At 46.0% G+C, this 22,215-nt stretch overlaps 2 protein-coding genes across 5 annotated transcripts in view; one reads left to right on the forward strand and one right to left on the reverse strand.

Annotated features, from left to right (window-relative positions):
• pip5k1bb (phosphatidylinositol-4-phosphate 5-kinase, type I, beta b) overlaps positions 1-611 on the forward strand; it is a 31,217-nt gene extending 30,606 nt beyond the window's left edge. For all 3 annotated transcript variants that reach the window (XR_009526265.1, XM_060054226.1, XM_060054227.1), the window contains one exon: positions 1-611. This exon is cut by the window's left edge and continues 787 nt beyond it. The gene's annotated coding sequence lies outside the window, so the exon portion shown is untranslated.
• A 119-nt stretch (positions 612-730) lies between these two features.
• Positions 731-21,905, reverse strand: LOC132459575 (ceramide transfer protein-like). Of its 2 annotated transcripts, XM_060054220.1 has the most exons (18): positions 21,299-21,897; positions 20,931-21,065; positions 18,341-18,457; positions 11,422-11,529; positions 11,128-11,263; positions 10,778-10,888; positions 10,288-10,445; positions 7,803-7,895; positions 7,545-7,631; positions 6,968-7,060; positions 6,475-6,552; positions 5,685-5,780; positions 4,733-4,865; positions 4,451-4,521; positions 4,239-4,367; positions 3,517-3,646; positions 2,860-2,996; positions 731-2,474 (listed from the first exon to the last, which is right to left on the reverse strand). In XM_060054220.1, the coding sequence occupies exons 1-17, from the start codon at positions 21,386-21,388 to the stop codon at positions 2,869-2,871; spliced, it is 1,893 nt and encodes a 630-aa protein (XP_059910203.1). In that variant the 5' UTR covers positions 21,389-21,897; the 3' UTR covers positions 731-2,474; positions 2,860-2,868. The 2 variants fall into 2 exon arrangements, with proteins under 2 accessions (XP_059910203.1, XP_059910204.1); XM_060054221.1 differs by lacking the exon at positions 6,475-6,552 and having other exon boundaries at positions 21,299-21,905.
• Positions 21,906-22,215: the final 310 nt, after the last annotated feature.

A 22,215-nucleotide genomic window follows, 5' to 3' on the forward strand; every position in this document is an offset into this window, starting at 1 on the left:
CATGCACAGAGGATGTGGTGACCAGGAAGAAACAAGGCGTAGCCATGCACCCGCTTCGATGTTCCTATGTGGAGCAAGACTCTCTGGACGTTTGGTTTATCATCAGCGTTCAGTAACTTCCTGGATCTGTGTGTCGGGGTAAGACGAGGTTACCCGGTCTAAGCAAAGGACGAGTGAATATGCACAAATAGCTTTTTTCTCAATTGTTTTTTCTAATACATGCACACAACCGCTCTGTATGTCGTCACTAGTTCAGTACTCACAGATAATGAGACTTTTTGTAGGTGATTTTGATGTGGAACTTAATATTTTTTATGAGGTTTGTGTCACGAACGATGAGGCCTTCATTTGAGCATATCACTTGATCCTGGAGAAGTGTACGACTGCACCCCAAAGCGAGGCCTGCGCCCCACAATACGAGGCTGTCCAATAGCTCTTCGTGAAGACATTGAATTGTGTTGAATTGCTTGATCACATCTGTCATTTGTAGAACTATAATTTATTATATAAATATCTATAGCTATACTGTTTTGCTTGAAAAACATAGCTGAATGTAAAGACAATGTGTATTTATATATAGAGAATAGGGTCCTATAAAACGGTTGAAAATATGTGTTTTTGTTTGTCCACATTCATTTGGTACATGCATGCGACCATCTCAATGAAGTGGTTTTAAACACACCAAATATTAGGCAGAATTCAACAACATACTCATTCCACAGTAAGAACATTTCCTGTTGTGTAACAATTTTTTTTAATTTACAGAACATTGTCCAATTGCAATACATTTAGTGCAAATAATAACACTTCTGATGTACAACTTAGAAATATACAAAGTGTGTAGAATCCTTGCAGAGATATCAAAATTAAAAAGGCTAAATGCATTCTTCAGCTTATGTAGCTCCTCCTCCTCTAAATCAGCAGCAAACCATTATCCAGAGTCTCTCTGAACACGTAACACCAAGAAGCTGATTGGATGATTGGGACATATATTCCTAATTCCATATATTCCTACTGATTGCAAATATTGGAATTTTAAAAGAGAGGGGGAAAAAATATACGACAGCAACTGAACACATTGAGGTATAATGATATGAAATGTTGACGCGTGAACCCGCGATCCCACCCCCCCACCCCTTCATTTTAGTGTTGATCAATGCACATCTGGTGGTCATACATACATGACATCCAGCGGGTCTTTTACAGGGACCTCTCCTGGTATATGTAAGGCATTTGATTTGGGGGGGGCAGTTTTAACAGTCAAAGGGCAGAGGCTGACACAGTACTATGTGTTACATGAAATGTCGTTTATAGGATGTCTGTGTGCATGGGGGCCAGACATGATAATCCAGTGGAAACCTTGTTGCTTACGACCTCAAAACAACCAGACAAGCGCAATAGGGGGTTTTTAGTCAAGGGTGTGCCCCGCTTCCCAAACCGAGAGACCGGATTGGACACGCCACATGTCCATCCCAAATCGGTTCACGCCCAGAGAAAAACAATCCAACCTGAAGTCCCATCTTTGCGTGATCAAGAGGTTCGCTTGCTATCGAGACACAGTTGCCAGTCTGTGAACACCATTCTTTATGTGGAGGAGTGGTAGGTGGTACATTAGTCAACTAAACCGTTGTATCTATGGGCCAAAGCCAACCACATACTACATATGTCTATTTTATTATCATCAAACTCAACCATGTCAAAGACAACTAATTAAATCCCCTAAGTGAATCTCATCCACCTCGCCTCAAAATCTCCCAAAGCCCTTTCCTTATAGACCCGACTGTCAAACTCAAAGCCATTCAACAGTCAATTCACATTTATGCACATTTGCAAAATTCCTCAGTTTTCTGTACAATACACTGTGCCCATAGTGATCTCTGAAAGCGAATCGATAAACAATCTAGAAATATAGAGATTTCCGAGAAAAAGCGGTCCAAAGCGTCAGGCTCCGTCCCCTCCCTCAAACTAAAGCTGAGTCGTCACTAGAGGGACCGGAGGAAGGCAAGGAGGAGAGGGCCCAGAGCTCCCAGTCTGCCTCACCCCTCTACCACCCTCTATCCAGCATGTAGCCACCATAGCAGCAAGACAGGAAGCAGTGATATTAGTCGTTCAACGCAAATCCAAGTTAAGGAGTTTATGTAATCATAGGAAATGTACAAAAACAATTTACAAAAACAGAACAAAAATAAAAAGCAAATTAATTCCGTTGCTTCCCAAAACTTTTTTTTCTTTAGAAATTCTTGAATTTACATACAAATGCGTGTCCATGTTTGGCCATTTGCATTGGCTGGGATGGCATCTATAGATGGGGTTAAAGCCATGAAACAGGTCATCCTGTGGACTTCCTGGTTGGCATGGTATCATGGATGATGTAGTCTGAGTAGACATTCTAACCAAATGGTTCCTATGTTCAAGGAGAGCCGGTTGATCTTGATAGGTCATCTGTCCAAAGGGCGACCTCCAACTTCCTCATGCTTGAAAGAAAGAGGATACAGTTAATTCCATGAACCAGTAGAGTTACGTAATTAAATGAACGAGTAGAGTTCATTCAATGTAGCCGGCTCTCAACCTAATCAAGCAGCAGTCAAGATGGACTCAGGGTTAACTTCCACATTTCTTTCCATGTTAGAAAGGAATTGAGAAACCAGGATATTGTTTGGCAACGCAGTCATTAAAAAAAAGTATTGGAGCCTTGCAAAAAAATTGTCAAGCTAGCAAAATGTGGCATTAATGTCATGTGATATCGTTTTGGTCTTTGGAAGTGACTTTTTCCAGAAGTCCCACCCAAGTCTTCGCTCTTTCCATATTAAATATGTCTATTTTACATTTATCTTCTTTGAGAGAACAGCTGGTGGTCACCTGCAGGGTCTAGAAGAGGATGGGTTTGCCAGCCGTCTTCTCCTGGACGTAGGAGGTGAAGCGCTTCAGGAACTTGGGGTACTCCCTCTTCGCCACAGCTCTGAGGACCGAGGCCGGAGCCCAGCCTCCAGGGTTCACTGAAGACACACACACACACACACACACACACACACACACACACACACACACACACACACACACACACACACACACACACACACACACACACACCAATGATCCTAGCACTGTGACTGAGCCCTATAACAAGACAAATTCAACACCAAGCACCCTTACTGAACCCTATAACAAGACAAATCCCAAGGATACTAGCACTCTGAACGAACCCTATAACCAGAGACTTAAACACCCAGGGTCATAGCACTGACTGAGCCCTTTAACAAGACACAAAAACAAAGATCGTGGCATCTTGGCTGAGCCCTATAACAAGACACATTCAAAGTCCAGCATCCTAGAAGCGTTACTTTGATGAAGAACTGTATACATATGCTACACTACACTCAACAAGAGCATGCTGAAACCAAAAAGGAAACAGTGAGGTGTACTGTTGTTTTTGCATGTGGCGGGTCACAGTGTGACCTAGTACAAAGGCCATGTTCAGCCACCTTTGTTTATTCAAAACCTGTTTGGATGACTTACCATTTGCCACGTAGGTGATCTTGCACAGGATGTTGTCCCTGCTGATTTCCTTATCCCCTTCTGGCGGGCTAACCAGTGTCTGACAGATCAATGCCACGTTGATTTTGGCCCGGACGCAGCGATTGGTGGGCTGTAGACAAAACAAGGGTTTCGAATGACTACAAGAAAGACTGGCTTACGATTGATGCATAAAAAAAACCATTACATTTCAGATACTATTTCATTTCAGAACCAGAAGAGGGCGCAATTTGCTCACTAGAATACAGATGTGTTTAAGCAAGTACAACACACTAAGCACTCAGGATTTTAGAGACAAAGCTAGCTACAAAATATTTCATAAGCCCTAAGCCTAGATAATCAAGCTCAAAATTGGCAAACAAGAAACACTTCTGTGCAAATCAGTCCAAATCCTAAAATCCAAGTTAACAGACACAAAGAAAGCATATTTGTTGTAATCATAAGCACATGTAATCGCTATAATCCATCCAAAATTCAAAAGGCCCAAATGTGCAGGGTTGTATCAGATTGCCAAGCGTCTTCATATGTGATCTATCCATCTGCTCCATAGGGCAAAGACAAAGCGAGGAACATGCACTCCATCTACGTCACACACAGCTCAGCACAGTCCCGTCCTACCTGAACACGGTACAGTGTTGTACAGTGCTGCGGCAACACTGAGTGCGTCTGCGGCGCGCGGCTCTGGTGCCGTGCACCCAGCCTACCTGGGCGTTCTCGTGGTCCACAGAGAAGTTGCACACCAGCCACGTGTCGGGGTCGTTCTCATCCGTCGCCGCGATCTTCCTCATGGCCGACAGGTACAGCACGTCCCGCTGGGAGGCGGGCCACACCCTCTGAAACAACAACACCCATTGGCCGTCAGCTACGCCCAGGGGAGAGAACAGGGGACGACCTGGTGGGCAGGCGGGCGTCGCACCTTGTGCGTCTGGTACACGATGACCGCGTTGTCCGAGAGGGTCTCCACCACGTTGAAGTTCTCAATGGTGGCTGAGGAAGCACATGGGAAGTAAAGGAAATTATTATTATCGGTCTATTTTAATACATAGAGTACACCGTCATCGGTTTGAATTCATTATTTGCCAGGCATGGTGATATACGTAGTAAGTGCAGTAGCAAAGGCAGTACATGAATAAAACATTGAAAACAGAGTCTCCTTCATGGCACAGTGTTAACTAGGACTATACGCAGTGAGACTCACTCTCCCAGTCCAGTCGGACCGCCGTGTCCCAGAAGTAGTGGCAGACCTCGTGGCCCGTCACGCCCTTCACCGAGTGCGTTGCTTTGAGAGGGTCCAGGACGATGCCGTTCTCCTCCACCTCCCTCCTGTACACCTGGAGCAGACGCAGCCAGGAGAGACAGGGTCACACGTGGACCAGGCGGGCCCACCAAGGGAGCGGACTTTCAACGACTAGTCCTCAACAACAGGTTGGATTTTACAGGCACATTCTGTGCGGAAAGGTTCGAGCCGTACTTCCAAACCCATCCTGCCATGACGTTGAACGTTATCCTTCATCCTTACGTTGGTTGTCCGAGGGTGGGTCTAGTTATTTTGATGGTAATAGTCGCTTATGATGTCGCTGATAAAATCATGCTTTGATAGGACGAGGAGGATCTAAAATCATCGTTGGTTAGACGATCAAACCACCGAGACACGACGCACGGCCCGGGCAGGTGTCGGCTCTAGGGCGGCCTCGAGTCGCGGCTCTACCCGACGCTAAAAAAGCGATACGAACAAGCAGCAAGCACAGATAACACACGACATGTCCTCCAGCTCGGAAGCGGCGTGGTATTCACGGGGGTAGAGAACAGCTGTCTTCATGAATTATTACATAGCCCGGGGATCAATACACACCCTTCCACGGCTACCAGACACTGCAGCGAGAGAGCTCACCGCCAGCCAAACACGTGATCACCTTAGCACATCTGTGAGCCACCAGACACTTTCTGCCAGGCGTTTCCTCTCACAGACCTGCTGCACGATTCCCTTTCTTCCCGTACTGAAGGCTACAGAACTCCTGAGTTTCCCAGATTCTTGCAATTTGTAACCAGATGGCAGGTTCTCCTAAAATGTTCAAACTTCGAACAGGAGAACTGAGACTCGGGTTCTATGGTCTTATGATCCGCGCCCACGACGATGTCGTCCTCCTCACCTTCATCTCGCCCTCCTCAATCACCAACTGCCAGTTGGCGTCCCCACCCATGTCCTGGAGCGAGTAGGTCATGTGGTTCTCCACATTCTCCTCCACCTGGTGCACACACACACACACACACAGACACAGACACAGACACACACAGTAACCGGTGAAAAACTGTTCAGAGACATTTGGGAGGAGCTTAATAATTGCCATCAGATCGCTACATTGATTGAAGCAGAACTATTTGAACTACAGACAAAAAGGTGCAAACGATACACGTCTAAAGAACATCCTGTGCCGCTATCGGGTACAGAGGGGACATCGGAGATCCAAACTAGACCCACAGGAGGACTTCCTATCCGATGCATCCTGTGTGCGCACGGGGCTGCCCGGCTCCATGCTTTCTCATGCTGAGGTTGCCATTCAGGAGTTGGAGTAGTGCGGGGGGGGGGGGGGGCAAGCGAGTGGAAGGACTTCACCAGAGCTCAGCCATGCAGCGTCTGCTGAGCTCAGCAGCGGCTCGACGCAGGCCAGCAGATACACAGCAGGGACATAACGGTAAGTCATTCTCTCCAGGAGGCCCTCCTCGTGAAATAAAATAAAAATCCTGTTTGGCTAAATCAGCATTTTCTTTTATGGATACCAAAAAAATCCAATCAATCCACCGTCCGTCCCATAACCCATCCACGGCCGTCCTGGAGAGACGTGTTAGTAGCTGGGGATCTCATGCGGACTGCGGCAGGGTGGCTCCTGGGCCGGTGGGGACAGTCCGGCCGGGGCTCTGGGACGTGCCACAGAACAGTACCTGGCCGCTGAATCTGTGAATGTCTTCCGAGGCAGTGACAAGCTCAATGGAGGACAGGGAGGAGGAGGGGCTATGGGGCTACACGGCGGAGAGGAAGGAGGGAGGAGGGGGGGGGGGGGAGAGAGAGAGAGAGAGGAACCAAAGTTTTAAAGCTCTTCCACCAATGGGTTGATAGTGGAGCAATCACACCCCGAGAGCCCCACATAAGTTATGATTGCGAAAAAGTTCCGAGAAAACAAACAAAGGGCATGTTTGTATGCGGGAACTCAACCGTGGCTACGTGAGACACAGACACGTAGCCATGGTTGCGACAACAATAGAGTTACATGGCCGCATTGTTGGCAGCTTTATTAAAGGGAAGAGGAAAGCATGGATGAATGGAAACATGATCGCAGAAGGGTCTCGGTTACGACAAGAGCGGAAAAAAAAACAGAAGAAAGGGGGGAAGGGGGTCCGGACAGATGGGGACATCGGAGATGAGAGGGTGGGGTACCTTGGCGGCGAAGCGGTGCGTGGCCATGGTGGAGTAGGCGTCTCCCGGGGGCACGCTGGCCAGGCGTGGCGACCGCACCTTCTCCGACTGACACTACGGGGACAGAGATCAGGACATGCTTCAGGCACAAACAGGGGCCCACCGCGGCTCACACAGCGGCCCGTCAGACAGGAGACTCTCTCTCTCTCTCGTGTCAGAGAGAGGGGGGTGAAGAGTGTACACAAGAGAGAATCAGGACAAGAGGGCGAGAGAGGGAGAGACTCTAAATAAACGAACAAACAAGGGTGTGAACACAAAAAAAAGAGAAAAGGAACCGTTATACAGGAACCAGTTATTAGTGTGTGGTGGTGGTGGTGATGGTGGTGGTGGGGGGGTGTAAATAAGGCTGATGCATAGGATGAGCGCCTAAGTTCTTATTGACATTCTAAGCCTGGAGCATTCTCTGTCTATAGGTCTTCATTTCAGTGGTGCAAAAAAACCAATTCACTTGTTTTTACAATTTATCTATGAGAGAAAGTCAAAGAGCGAGAAAGTGCACGCGTGTGTCCATAGAGATCAGGTTCCCCCCCCGACCCACCTGCTCCTCGATCTTGTCCTGCCTGTCCAGCGCGGCCTCCACGGCGTCGAAGAACTCATCCTCGTTGATGAGGCTGTTGGGGCCCTCCTGTCAGACCACAAGAGACAAAATGGCCGTAAGCCTCACTGCACCGGTGGGAGCGGAGCGACACCTCCGACACTGTCCGACCACGAGACCTTGAAGCGTGCTCAGTGATTTGTACACCCGCTGAAACGGGGGGGGGGGGGGGGGGGGGGTGGGGGGTCGCGGCGGCCTTGCCTCATAGTCTGGTCCTCCGTAGTGGGACTTTTTCTTCAGCTCGTTCATGGCCGACTTGTAGCCATCCTCCACCCGCCGCCTCTTCTCCAGCTCCTGAGAACACGACGCCAAAAGACAACATTTGTGAGACAACAGAGTCTTTTTGCGGTTGCACGTAGTGCCTGCCCGTCTCGTACCCAGTGCTATCGATGGTAAGACCGTAGAAGGGAGGCGTGGGGAGGGAAGAGGTGGAGTCAAGGACCAGACACACATTCAACATTTGGAGAACTGCTTTCAGTCAAGTCAGCTTGTTTGATTCTGGGACGGTTTTAAAATGTTTTAAGACGCAGGGTGCAGCTTGAACTATCAGAATGCCAATGATGGCCGCCTGTTGAGCAGAGTCACCACGCATGGACGAACCCAAAACAACCAGAGGGCAGACTGTAGGTGAAGCAAGGGCGTTCGTTCCGCCCTTGCTCAGCACTAGCCTCCGTCACTGAACGAGATGCAGGCAGCAGTTGCAATAGGTTGTGTTTTTTTAACAGACTGGTCTGATCCTCTGCATTAAGAACATGACAGTGGTGTTGTAACCTGGGCAAGAAAGCCCACATGAGCCAAAGGAATCGTGTGGGCAGCTTTCTACAGACGAAGACGAAGGTAAACGTCTCGAAGGCAACAAGCGAAACTGACACCACACACACACACACACACACACACACACACCACACCCACCCACACCCACCCAGCCCTATTGGCTGATACTGGTTGAATTGACAAACTGGTTTGTCATTTCAATCCATCAACAAAATACAAACACCGTAGGAATTAGGTTTCAGACAATGATATTCAGGTTACCTATGTGGCACTACCAGAGTCAAATTGTATGCAGTAGGTATCACCCTCTTTGTTGAAACCTATGCAGATTGAGTTCCATTAAATTTCATATAACATATTCTAAGAATAACAATTATTATTATATCATAGTTCATATGGGAATGCAACCTAAAAACAAACATACCGCACAAATGCAGGTAGACACACACACACACACACACACACACCTGAAGCTATAAAAGCACGAGTACGCGGACGAGGTCCCGGGGCCCGCTGTAAGTAGAGACCTACTGTAAAGAAGCGGCTGCAAGACTGAAACGGGACCCAGTTCTGGGTCTGGAACTTCGCCGCCTCCGTCTTCCATTGTATCGAGGGCTTCAAGAAGTTGTACCAGGACGTCCGGCCAGTCATTCTCCCCTTAGTCCCCTCTGTATCCTTTAGTTCCCTCAGCTTTCCTCTGGCTGCCATCCGCAGCAATGCTACCGCCACCGCCGCCCCCACCAGAGGCTAATACCAGAGCTTGGCTAGTTGCACACTAAGTGGTTCAAAGGAACTTAAAGGCTTTCCTCCATCTGTATAGTTTAGGGTAGGGCAGGGTGCCTCGAGAAAAAGAAAAGAAAAAGAAAAACCGGTTTCCAATCCTGGCTGGGACGATCAGGAATGAAATGTCAACCTTGGAAGCCAATAGAATACCTCAACACACAAGTAGCACCGCGCCCCCACGCACACACAACCCTGTCTGTGTTTCACAGTGCAGTCAATGGAAATAGTAGTTTGCATCTGGGAAGATTCAAGTTAGACAAAAAAACGGTTGTAACATCGGGCAGCAGGGCTGTGCCAAACGGGAAGGTACAACCTGTTTTGTGTTCGTCTAACTCTAAGTCATCAAAATCCTGCTTTTTTTTTTCTTTTTCACACACACACACACACACACACACACACACACACACACACACACACACACACACACACACACACACACACACACACACACACACACACACACACACACACACACACACACACACACACACACACCTCGCTTGCTGGTCCCTCGGTCGCGACATCGGTGAGTATACGAAAAAGGCACTTTGAGGTCGCGAAACAAACGCTACTGGAATTCGGAGCAGAGGTGAACGTTCAGATTCTAGTTGGCAGAGACCCTGGATTTCACACCTGTACTCTCTAAATTACCTTCCTAACATTCATACATATGAAGCGCCCCTGGCACACCGTTTGTCTAAATACTGTAGATCAGAAATCAAATTGGACTATGTGTAGAAGATTTAAATAGTATAATGGCTGATAAAAAATATATAGAATAAGTAACTAATTAACTGTTTATAGAGATAAAGATAGATAGAAGATTATGTTTGACGTTTGTTTGTTGTCTCTTTGACCGCTTTATGTACACTGACTTGAACCTGAATGAGCCACCGGGAAAGCGTTCTTGTCTGCTCTTGAGCTCAGATGGTGCTACAGCCCAACACCTTGGGAAACTATTGCTGTAACACCTTATTTAGTCTTCACCAAAAACACATCCGCCACAACAGATTACCCCTTCCGTCGATGGCAACAACGTGGTTCCTGCCAAAACACCTGCAAGTGACGTTTCTCAAGCCATGTGCGTAGATGCGCGTGTGGGAGTGTGTTTGTGGGAGTGTGTGTCTACCTTGTCCAGCCTCTTCTGCCAGCTGTCCTCTCGTTTGACCATGAGCTCGATACAGTGGGAGAGCGTGGAGAGGATGCCGGCGGTGGTCGCCTTGAACGTGATGGCTTCACCCTTGAAGTCAATACCATTGATCCCTTTAGGGCTGGCGGGAGGAAACACTGTCACAGGCAGGACAGGTACACGTATGAGGGGGAAAATATATATAGATAAGAAAAAAGAAGAGCGAGAGTGAGAGAAAAGAATCAAAAGAAATAATGAACAAACAAGAAAATTAAAGAGAAAATGGATACAGGAAACCAGTAATAGGAGGGGTGAAATAAGGCAGAAATGACAAAAGGAAAAGGGGAAGAAAGCACAAAGACAGAGTGATTGTTAAAGCCGAGACACACACATCGCAATAAAAGAATGCTTCTGGTTGCTTGTTGACATTGTAAGCATTCTGTGTCTACCTGTCAGTGGTAATATAAATAAATAAATACATTGGTCTTACATTTCTCTTTGCTGCCATTGTTGTTGTGCACATAGTCTCCGTCAGGGCGTGTGGTGGTGGAGGCAGTGGAAGGGGTGGTGGTGGGGAAGTCATCCTCGTCCTCCTCCACTACTGCAAGCAAGCAGGGAAGAGGAATTCTAGTAAACAAACTTCATTTTGTCTTGTCTGAATTATGAGTTTGAAGGTACTACAGGGAGTACCTTCAAACTCTAGCTACGGGGAGGGGCCCCAGAGCTAAGGTATAGGGCCCTGAGCTAAGGTATAGGGCCGGAGCTACGGTGAGGTCCCCCTGAGCTACGGTGAGTCACGGGGAGGGGCCCCGGGGCTACGGTGAGGGGCCTTGGGCCTACCTCTGTCGCGGTGGAACTCGTCTTTGGACACGCCGTCGGCGCAGGAGTCAAAGTACTTCTGCAGGGTGTCCACCTGCCTGCAGAGGATGTCCCGGAAGGTCTCCATCTCAGCCAGCTTCTCCCGCAAGCTGTGGCCCTGCTGGGAGGACATCGATTGAACAGGGGAGGAAGGGAGAACGAGAGAACGAGAGGGTGAGGAATTGACTCGACAGGATAAGCAGGTGGACGCCGTCTCAGTAGCACGCCGACGACGGGATATACACCCTGGTTCCTCCCCCGTGGGGTTCCCCGTACCTTGAAGGAGGAGGTGGAGGTGGCCGACAGGGCGCTGGCGGCGGAGGTGAGGGACAACATGGAGCCATGCCTCCTCAGACTAGTCTCCGAACCGTAGCCTGACTCAGCCTGCGCTCAGAGAGGAAGAGATGGAGCCACAGGGAGGAGGGGGAAATGTGAAAATGACATCATTAGACAGGGCGGATATGACAGAAAAGGGGAGGGGGGGGGGAATTGAGTGCGTAGGTGAGGAAAGTGCATCCCACACCGGGCGAGGATCACAGCAAAGCAGAACACAACAGATAAGACGTAGCACTAGAGGAAGCATTGATTTCTGGATGTGGATATTGGAAAAGACCACGAGGCGAGGATGCCCAGCACTGTCCATCGATAGAGGGGTGGACCAGTGTTTGTTAAAACGACATCCACACAATTAGGGGAAAAGGACCAAAATAGTTGATGTGATAGGAGAGGGTACGTCATGGTTAGAGAACCATGTGGCGTTGATGTAGCCCATCAACGCCATTCAGGAAAAACCTTATCTACAAGAGCAGGGCACACCCGCAACAGAAAAACACTATATTCACGAGGGCAGGATCACACACACACACACACACACACACACACACACACACACACACACACACACACACACACACACACACACACACACACACACACACACACACACACACACACACACACACACACACACACACACACACACACACCCCCCTTTAGGGCTAACTGTCAGAGTTAGAAAGTCATGATGTAACATGTTAGCCAAACACCAGCATGGGAAGGCCTTTGGGGCATTCATGCTAAGCAACTCATACCAAAACCATGCTCCATGGTTGGATTACAACACATTAACACAGTATTCGAGTTGCTTTGCATATTTAAGATGGTTGCACGAGTCTGGGGTTTCAGAGAATTAATTAGACTTGGCTCTGGATGGACCTTAAATACCAGCCTCTCTGTGACCCCATCCTTCCTACTTATCTGGCCAACAGCGTTACACAGCCAGGTCTTTGTGAGGATCACAACAGAAGGCCTGGGAGCTCAGGGCATCTCTAAAGAAAACAAGTTAGTATCAACTGAGCCAGAAAAGCAGGCAGGCCTTCAGGTGACTGACACGAGACGCCACACATAAGCCTCCTCACGGCCCGAAGCAGTCCCATGATCTCATCATCTCAGGGGGAGGTGGTGTGGTACAGGCTCACATAGAACGCTGGGGGAAAACTAGCTGAATGGATAGTGCAGCAATGGAAAATGGGGGTGTTGGTTACTGAAAGCCACATTGTTTGATATATATTGGGGAAGAATAGAATACCTTAAGTTTGGTTGATTTGTTTGTCGTTTCAAAAGGTACTGTAAGTGCTGTTTAACCTGGTACAATTCAATTGACCAAGGTCTGATATTATTTTATTAACTGACCTTATTTGGCCTGAGATACTTGCAGGTTTAAGGCTATTGGTTTAGCCTCATCCCATTCAAAATCAGATTTTCCTGCATTGATTAAGCAGTGTCAGCAATTAACTTTGATATACATCATTTAAATGATAAGCAGCCTTAACCTTAACCATTTTACTAAATATCTACATTTACAAAGCTTTGTATCTTTGGGGGTTTTATGCTCAGCATTATTCCTTACAAATCTGGCATTCAGTGTTGTAAAGAGTAAAACAACCCAATTTGTAATGGCAAGAACGTAAAAGTATGGTTGGTAGGAGAATCAGCCAATGCCTACCCCTGTTTGCAAACGGCTTTATTCCTTAATGTGATCTGTCAAGCCCTTATGAATAGGCTATTAACACACATCCATTAGCTGTTACCACTTGTCCAGTAATTTGCAGTGCGTCATATTCACAGCAATATCTAATGAAACAATTTAGACATGAAACACCACAATACAAATGACCCAATCACACGCTTCTACAAATTAAGGATACTTTTCTGATCATAACAAAGCTGAAAGTCCCAAAAATAGCCCTCTCCATACTTTACCTAAAGCCCTTACTTCAGCTAAAGATGGCCATAATACTATACATCAATACATTAACATTTAATGCATAGAAAAATATGTGGCAAACCAAGCACAAAAAACTGCCCACAATACATTAAAATCATGGCTGAGTAGCGGACCACAGCTACTTAGCAGTAGTTTGCACATCCCGTGAAATCATCGCAGAGTCCATATACTCTTCATAAATAATCCAGCTGGGGAAAAACAACTTATCACTCAGCATTTAAATTCATCTTTGCAGATGCATGCCATTAAAGTGGCATGCATCGTTACCCAAACGAGAGGCGGCATGCAAATGAACATACACCTGATTGCAATACGTCCAAAAATCCTCATGAAGGAAGATTATATGTGAAGAAAACTAATTATGCAAAAAGGGAAAAAAAAAAAAAAAAAGGCACAAATGAGTGAGTAAATGCAAGCTAGCAGCATGCTAACATGCTAGAAGCCCACCATTCGGCCATTCCAGCAGCCAAAGCACAGCAGGGCACTGCTCCAGTCCCGGCGGCTACCTAGCCCCAGCATGGCCCGGCAGCTACCCCCAACTCGGCCCCCTTTGCAAAATAATGGTGCGCTATAAATCCAGTATTCCCAGCTCCTCTGGACACACCCTGCTGAGGGAAGAAAGGAGGAAGAGGAGAGGAGAAGGCTACTCGCGCTCCAGACCCCCCCCCGCATCCGAGGCAGACAGCAGGGATCAGATGGGGACGGGGACGGAGGGGGAGAGACGGAACGAGGGGCTAGTATGGGGAAACACAAATTAAAATCAAGGAAGGGATTTTTCTTTCTCTCTTCTGAAGAAAGGAATGAGGAAGAAGGATAAATAAGTCATCGGGAAAAACAGCGAGGGAAGAAGAGACTTGCCGCTCCTCAGCAGAGCAATGATGCAGCTCTGCATGCACTCAGCACTGAAGCACACACACACACACACACACACACACAATAAAACATACCCACCCTGTTGCGTGAAACAGCCAGTTTTTGCCATTGAGAAAACTCCATTGATGCAGGAACCAGCAACGAATGTGTGGCTGTTTGTGCGTTTCTGAATTAGTAGATAAACAAACTAATTTTGTGTGTATTAGGATAGTCAGTGTGTGTAATCTATGAAGAACGAGACAAATAGATTTCCCAGTTAAGACGGCTCCAGTATATAGAGTGAGAGAGAAAAATAGATGGACAGAGAGAAGAGAGAGCGAGAGAGAGAGCCAGACAGAAGGAGTGAGTAGGCAGCAGAACTGTTACCTGGATACACAGCCTCTTTGTGCATTGCTTCTTTTTATGCTATGATGTGATTGAATCAGAATAAAACTCACAATGTGTCAACAGACCAAGGGTTGATGGACGTGTTGGGTTACAGATTCTGTATGCCATTGGCATTGTAATTAAGCCCTATAAAAAGAAGACTGTTGGATTATGTGGTTAAAATTCACCGAAACTGAATTTGTAAATGTAGCTCTAAAAGTGGTGAGAATACAAGCAGGATATGAATTTATTGAGTAGCCTTAAGATAATATCAGAATTGTTCTCATTCAGGAATGCCACGGTATATTCGGCCTGCCTTGCAGAAAGAAATATCTCACATCTTCTACAGTCATAAACATAAATGTGTAAGGCCTGGAAATGGTTTATTCGAGTTTGTGGAGTCCAGATGTGTGTGCTCATGTTATTGTGTGTTTGTGTAATGCGAGTTGTATGTGAGTATGTGTGTTTAAGGAGTGTCAGTATATCTGTGTTTAGGTCAGGGGTACCCTCTGTTTGAAGGGAACTCGTAAACTTTCTATGGTGGTCTGGAACTTCCCCATTACAGTCATTCTGTGCATAAGTGCGAGAACCTATGTGGGCTGTACCCCTCCAGATTCGAACCACTTTTACATCTAACGGCTTTCGAAAAAAAACCTGTTTGTCAAGAACACATCATCGTGTCCCCCTGTCCAGCAACGCACCCACACACCAACACTCCCACACACAAAGGGCTCTGCGTGCAGCCAGCCATTTTTAATGACTAACATTTGACATTTAAATAAATGTGTTTTCATTGGAAATGGCACTCGAGCCATTTGAAAGCACTCACCATGATAAAATAACAAAATAAAATAACATAACAGTGCTTGAAAGGTTATCCCCGTAATTTACAGGGGAACCTTGTGTGAAAGGGGCTTAGGAGAGTGGCGAAAATCTACAAGGAAGTGTTAGATTTCTTTAAGGGCAGCGAGGAGGGACTTGGTAGTCCCCTGGTATTATCGCATCTCTGTGGCAAGTGTGGCCATTCAATGGCGAAGAAACACCATGTTCATGAAAGGCTGTATTCAATAACAAACCCTCACTCATCGGTAAGAACGTCTGGAATCGCTACTGCTTCACACCGGCCCTTCTGAGAAGGATTGATTACTATGGTTTGCGTGCAAATCGATCTGATTTCCCTATGCTTAAATCTTCTTTTAGGTCTAATCTGCTAAATAAACACATTGGAAATCAAACGGCCATGAGGAGCGGTCATTGAAAGACAGCTTATAGAATCAATGACCGGGGAACAGAACACCAGGGCTGTGTGGGGAACAGAAGGCAGCCGACTCCTGCATGGCTGTCGGGCGACGCAGAATTGTTTGGAGGCCGTGTTTTTGCAGTAACCCGTTCCAACGCGTCACGATATCATGCTTTCGACAGTCGACTTCTGTCAGTTACAACGGTTATCCTACCACCTGTTGGTCATTCCGACTAACTGCGCTGGCCTTTATAACCGAATATTTGCATGTTTCATCAGAGGAGCGTTATTCGTTGTGGTGGCGTCGTCTCATGTAACTTACATTTGCACATGAGCTTAGGGCAGCAGCTTGCCATTGTTTTTCAAAGCAGAGCAGTGGGGCCACCGGTGCGCACTGGTTTGTGGGATGTCTTGAGAAACAAAGTGTCTATTTTGCCTATGAATCCTGCCTAGTCAGAGACCTCTCAGCAGGCAGCATTTAAAAAATATATAATAAATAGAGACATGACTTGATGACTCCTGCCTCCGAATGGTGCCTGAATAGGCAGGGTTTTTGCTGTTTGGGTCACAGCCCATGAATCACTAGTTTGATAATCATGTCAGGTGATACTTCCCGTGAATTTAGAACATAGTTTACATTCCAATAGTGGCATGAGCAGATTAAGCATGGTTTATGGTATTGGACTAAATGCAACCAATGGAACAGTTTGGAGACCCTTGCTGATGATTCAATAGACAAACTTATAATAATGAATTGTGTTTATTAAGCTCGTTCAAGGCACTCTAAGGGCTTTACATTTTGGGTATCTATGCATGTGGGAGGAAGGGAGGGGGGGGAGACCTCACAAACCCAGTTTACACAACAGGTCAACATACGTCACAGTACACAAACAGACTGCACTTAAGTGCCTCTCCTATGGGCCATAAAGATTGCGCCACCAAGATAATAATGTTACATCCAAAACATACTTGGAGAAAACTTAAAGACATCAAATATATTCATATTGCCATAGGATTCTTCACTTATACAACCAAGTATGTTTTTTTTTTTTTTTTTTTCGTTTATAAATTCCTAACAATGTTAACATGTTTACAGTCCCCATTATACAGGCATGCAATAGGTTAACACACGGCTGGCTTGTGTGTCTTTTCACTTTTGAATGACCTAATGAAATGCATCCCAAATCATATTCCTTCCACAACTTGTCTTCAGCTAATCTTCTGGTAATGCATCATGTTACGTAGTAAACATTAGGAATGGCTTTTCATGACATCTCTAACCTTGCTTCCACGTCTAGGAGGAGATTGCACCACTAGGTTTCAGATGACCACAGATCCCCCACTCCCACACTCCCCGTTAGATTCCCAACATTCCCATGTCGATGGGTTGTGGCCTTTTCACATTCCTAAATGGAGCTCCGACCACACCCTGAATGACGCACAGCAGATACCCTCTGTGGTTCCAGCATACTAGTTGGCCTTTCACGCATGAACTCCGGATAAACTCTGGAGAATCAGGTCCAGAGATGATCCGGAGTTGCTCTTTCACACATACAAAACACACAACCAGAGATAAGCAGCATGAGACGTGTATCACACATACAGGAGATACTCTGTACTTAAAGACGAGGGGTGTCGCCTGGCTAGAGCGTGTAGGAGGCAGAAGGTGACGCAAAAAGGATGCAGCGGAAGTCGTAGTGTTTTGTTTACAACACATCGAAGTTCACGGGTGAAGCTTCAAACTACAACTCTTTTAGCGGTGAAATCAATACTGCATTTATTTAGACGTATCTGCATATCAACAGAAGAGTGGAAAGCAGAAAAAGGTTGGAATGCATAATACAGGCAAGATGGGAGAAGGATGAATCAACTACGCTCGGTGCTCCCGGTTTCACGCCAGTCCTATTATTAACGGCATAGACACGACCACTGGCTCGTTGTGAATTCTCTGGCTCTCCGATCCTCCAGACTTTACACTAGGGGCCTGGTGTACAGCCCCAACGGATAATATCCGGAGATTGTCCGGCCTACAGTGCATGTGTGACAGACCTAAAGGAGCCCCACCTGAGCCATGACGATGCAAACAGGCTTATCAAACATAGCATAAAGAGTGTGTATCTCCCTGTAACAATAAGATAAAAGGCAGACAAATACAAGATAAAACTTGCCCTTTTCAGAGACGGGAAATGTAGATTGCATTTGTTTGGACAGGCAACAAAGAAAGCATCAGTGGCACTAGATTCCGACACCTCCATATCCAGTGTTGAGTGTGACTCAAAGGTTGTTGAAATCCGATGTACGGCCAAAGTGTACACAAGCCCCATATTCAACACTTGGTTGGCAAAACGAGGAAGCATAATGCCGGCTGGTGGCCAATGAAAGACAGATATGAACAGGGCACAGGAAGTAAAGCGTGTGTTTCTTCTCACCTTGTGCAACTCAATGGAATCGATCCAGTGCAGTCTGTGGTCGGGGTCCTCTGCCCGGAGATACCAGACACTGTCATTCACGCTGATGTCAAAACGACACTCATCAAATTCGTGAGGCTGTGGGGAGGAGGAAAGGGTGTTTTGTTAATATCAGGGCTCATGGAACTCAAGAAACTCTATTCCATATAGGATGACTATATAACATGACTCAATGTGGTACCACGCCCGTTTTCAGAATGAAGAAAATGTGGAGGTTTAGTAAAGGCAACAACCAAACAAAAAAATAATGCAATATGATATAAGCGCTTTGGGGTCAATATTATGAAACAAAGTGACACATTCTTGACACAGATGGATTCTATCACACAGTCCCTGTCCCACACAAATAACAAGAGGCGTAATTGATAACTGATGTCCATGCTTCTCCAGACGTAACCACTCATAACTTTCTCGAGACCCAAGCGTATTCGCTCCTGCCTCACACTCATTGTAAAGTACCAGGGTCAACAAATAACACAAAGAGGTGAATGTTCCCATGAGATAAATAACCCGGGCTTGCTGTTGAGGCGTAGCAGGACGTTTGAGTCATGGCCCTACGGTGTACCCTTCGGTGTACCGTTGTTGTTGCTTGGTGCTTGTGTGCTGTGCTGAAAAGGGGGTCGCCATGACTTTTCCTCCTGCCGCTGAGCCAAGCCCTGAAAACTATTTCCCTCCCCCGCCCGACTCTTTAACCGCCTCTCTCACTTGCCCTTCTTCCAGATCCCACTCAGGAATCTATGACCTCACGTGTGCAGTGGATTCTTACAGTTCACTCTGAAAGTGGAGTTTGACCAACCCAAGGAGCGCTTGATCTCATCAGGGTGTAAAGTACAACGGCACCTCCCTCCCTGACAGAGCTGAACAGCAGCTGATCGTGCCTTGCTGTTTAATTAGGTTTGCCAAGTGACCCACTGCCATATTTGTTGCCATTGGCAACACATACACAGCGCTTGCTTTTATTATTGATCAAATCTGACATTTGTTTGCAATCCTTTAAACATTCTGTTTCCAACCATCTAAGACACAGTTTCCCATAATAATAGAATACAGAAGATACAATTTGTAACCATTCTAAACCTTGACAATGAGGGTAGGGCCTGTAATGCTAACTTCACATCGAACCACGTGTGATGCACTTTAGCTACGTGGTTCTCTTAGAGAAGCATAGGCTACTAAAGCACCCCAGTAGAGGATTGCATCGGACACGGCCAATAAACAAACAGTTTTACGAAGCAGTTTGTGATCCTCTCTCTCCCTTCGCCAGTGTCGTCTCTTTAAGAGGGTACAACTGGAGACCTCTGTGTTCCATTGCATGGGCCACTGATTCCTGACTGCAACATCTTTGACAACACGGAAAGAGGTGGCTCTTTAGAAACCTGGAAATCATCTGTTCGTTGTGACTTCTGTTTTATGCTAGCTCCACTCTTTGTTACAGCTTTTGCTGATTCATCCATTGAATTTTTATTATAATTAAAGCAGCAATGTCAAATTGCTAATTAAGTGTGCTGTGCACATATAGGAGTGTTGAGAATTTAATCTCAGTCTAGACGGATGTCTAGACTGAGATTAACAAGAAACCTGTGCCCAAATTTAACAAGAAACCTGCGCTCAAGGTAGGACTTGGAAGTGACTAGTGTTGAGCAGGAGGAAAAGCAGAGGCTTGTTCCTGCATTCCTCAGCTCTAATAGCATTGGCATTGTCTCTTCAAGCAGCACTGATTTTTAGCTTCAGACTATACTAGCTTGATGATAAGCAAGAACAAACAGGTTGCACTGCTTTAGTTCGGTCACAGTGGCGAGTACAACCCACGAGCATACGCTTAATCTGGGGATCCATTTGGGACTGCGCAAAATGTCATAATAGTCCCTCGAAAGACCAAAGAGAAGGTTCCATTTAGGGAAGTAAGCGAGTGAGCTGACTGAGCCCTTTAAACCTATTGCAAAATCACAGTAATAAGGTTTCTCTGGCCTCTGTACTGAGTTATGGCATGCTCTATGAGAATGGCAAATGTTTAACCAGGGTGTGGGATTTCAGCCATCGACCCACCAGGAGGCCTTCATAGAGAGACGACAGTGTCCTTTGGGTAGAACCAGAAGCACTGAACAGTGACCAGTGTGTGGTGTGATCTTATATGACAAGAGGAAGCTAGCTTGTGTAATAACTACAACATTGCAAGAATTTGAAGTTTACTTTGCTTAGTGGTTTTGTTTTAAACAAGAATTTTCTGGTGAGCCAAAGTAAAGGGCTCTCTATATCCCAATAGTGATCTTATCAATGGTTTCATGTTGGTTAATATTTATCTTTCAATCTTTGGGATTAAAGGACTGCAAGGAAGTATACCTCAAGGTGTTAACAATAGAAACAGACAAGTAGACAATATCAAAACATTTAGTGACAAACAGGTAGGAGTATAAATATTTTTAAAAAAAAAAGCATTTTTTGCAGGCGTCAAGCCTCTTTCTTCACATGTAATGACATTCTGAACTCCATTCACTTCCTCCAATGCAACTGACTAGTCACATGCCCACCGTTATCCATGTCAGACACTTACTGTGATTATGGCCTTGCTGAGGCAGAGGGAGCCCCTGCAGCCATACTCCCGTTCATCCTCTGACTTGTAATAACTTAAAGTGTTGTTTTTCAGCACCACCCATCTGTCCTGCCATCCATGGATGTAGTTAGTCCACTATTAAAAAAAGGGAAACACAAGTGTATTAATGGAAACTGAATAAAACGACGAGGCACTCATATAAATACTCTGTATAATATATAGCAAGTAAGCAGAACTTATACCGCTGATCAGAGAAAACCAGACAGCATGCCAACCTTATTCGTCAGAGCAATTATCCTACAGGAAGCGAGTTTAAGTAGCGGGTTCCATGCATCACAATAGGGACCATCAAATGGATATAAGTTTACCTTGCTGAGGACTCCTCCATGTTCGACAGGCGGCCCGGATTCTGGGTCCACGTCCTCATCTGATCCAGACGATGAACTCTTTTCAGACATTGAGTTGTGGAGGTTGGAGGCAACTTTGGATATGGAGTTTAACCAGCGAAGGATGGATCAGCACTCTGTTAAATGTGCTGATACTCACTGTTGCTGTATCAATCTAGCTCCTTTTAACAATACGTTGCAGCAATTGCAGTGTGGCTAGATCTCGGAAACGTACATCCACCCAACACCGATCTCGACACTGAGTCTGTAAGTGACAGTAGGAACCTCAACTTCTCAGTCCTGTGTGCTTTGTTTTGATCCGGTGGAACCGCTAACGGTGCTAGCTAGTGTTAGCTGTCAAACGACGCAGTAAGTAATAAGCACTTTCCGGAGTGTTTCTCCGTCAACGTTAGCGGTTTGAGCCTCAGTATACAAAGCGCACAGGGGACGTCGGACGTGTTTTTTCTTCTCCTGAGGCTATATATTTAGATTCACCTCGCAACTCACGAACGACACACTGCACCGACTGCGCGGTTCTGCAGCTTGGAGGTTAGCAGCACTAGTAGCGATACTAGCGAATGAGCCGACTAGCTTGGCTTCATTCACCGAGTGGGAGGAGCTAACGGAAACGCAAACGGATTATTTAACAACATAAAATTCAGTTACAAAATATGCAAATTATGCATTTATTTTGTTAGATATTTATTTCAATTTATTTTATTGGATTTTATATTCGCCCTTGTTTTATCCTCCTGCAAAACAATAGCAAATATGATATAATATCAAATATAATATATTATTTCATATTACACAGTTTTTTTGGATTTCTTGTAATTTATAGCTCGTTATATTCTCTTATATTAAGCTTTTGCCTATTTTATTACACCGACCCAGTTCTT

The sequence above is a fragment of the Gadus macrocephalus genome, chromosome 6 (genome assembly GCF_031168955.1).
Source record: "Gadus macrocephalus chromosome 6, ASM3116895v1".
In the NCBI taxonomy this organism is placed as follows: domain Eukaryota; kingdom Metazoa; phylum Chordata; class Actinopteri; order Gadiformes; family Gadidae; genus Gadus; species Gadus macrocephalus.

What these genes read in the sequence shown, in the direction of transcription:
- LOC132459575 (XM_060054220.1), bottom strand. Translation starts at nt 21,388, where the DNA reads ATGTCTGAAAAGAGTTCATCGTCTGGATCAGATGAGGACGTGGACCCA. An exon ending in ACGGAGGACCAGACTATGAG is followed by an intron (nt 7,632 to 7,802) that starts GCAAGGCCGCCG and finishes GTGGTCTGACAG; the next exon opens with GAGGGCCCCAACAGCCTCAT. An exon ending in TGGACCACGAGAACGCCCAG is followed by an intron (nt 3,647 to 4,238) that starts GTAGGCTGGGTG and finishes TTTTGTCTACAG; the next exon opens with CCCACCAATCGCTGCGTCCG.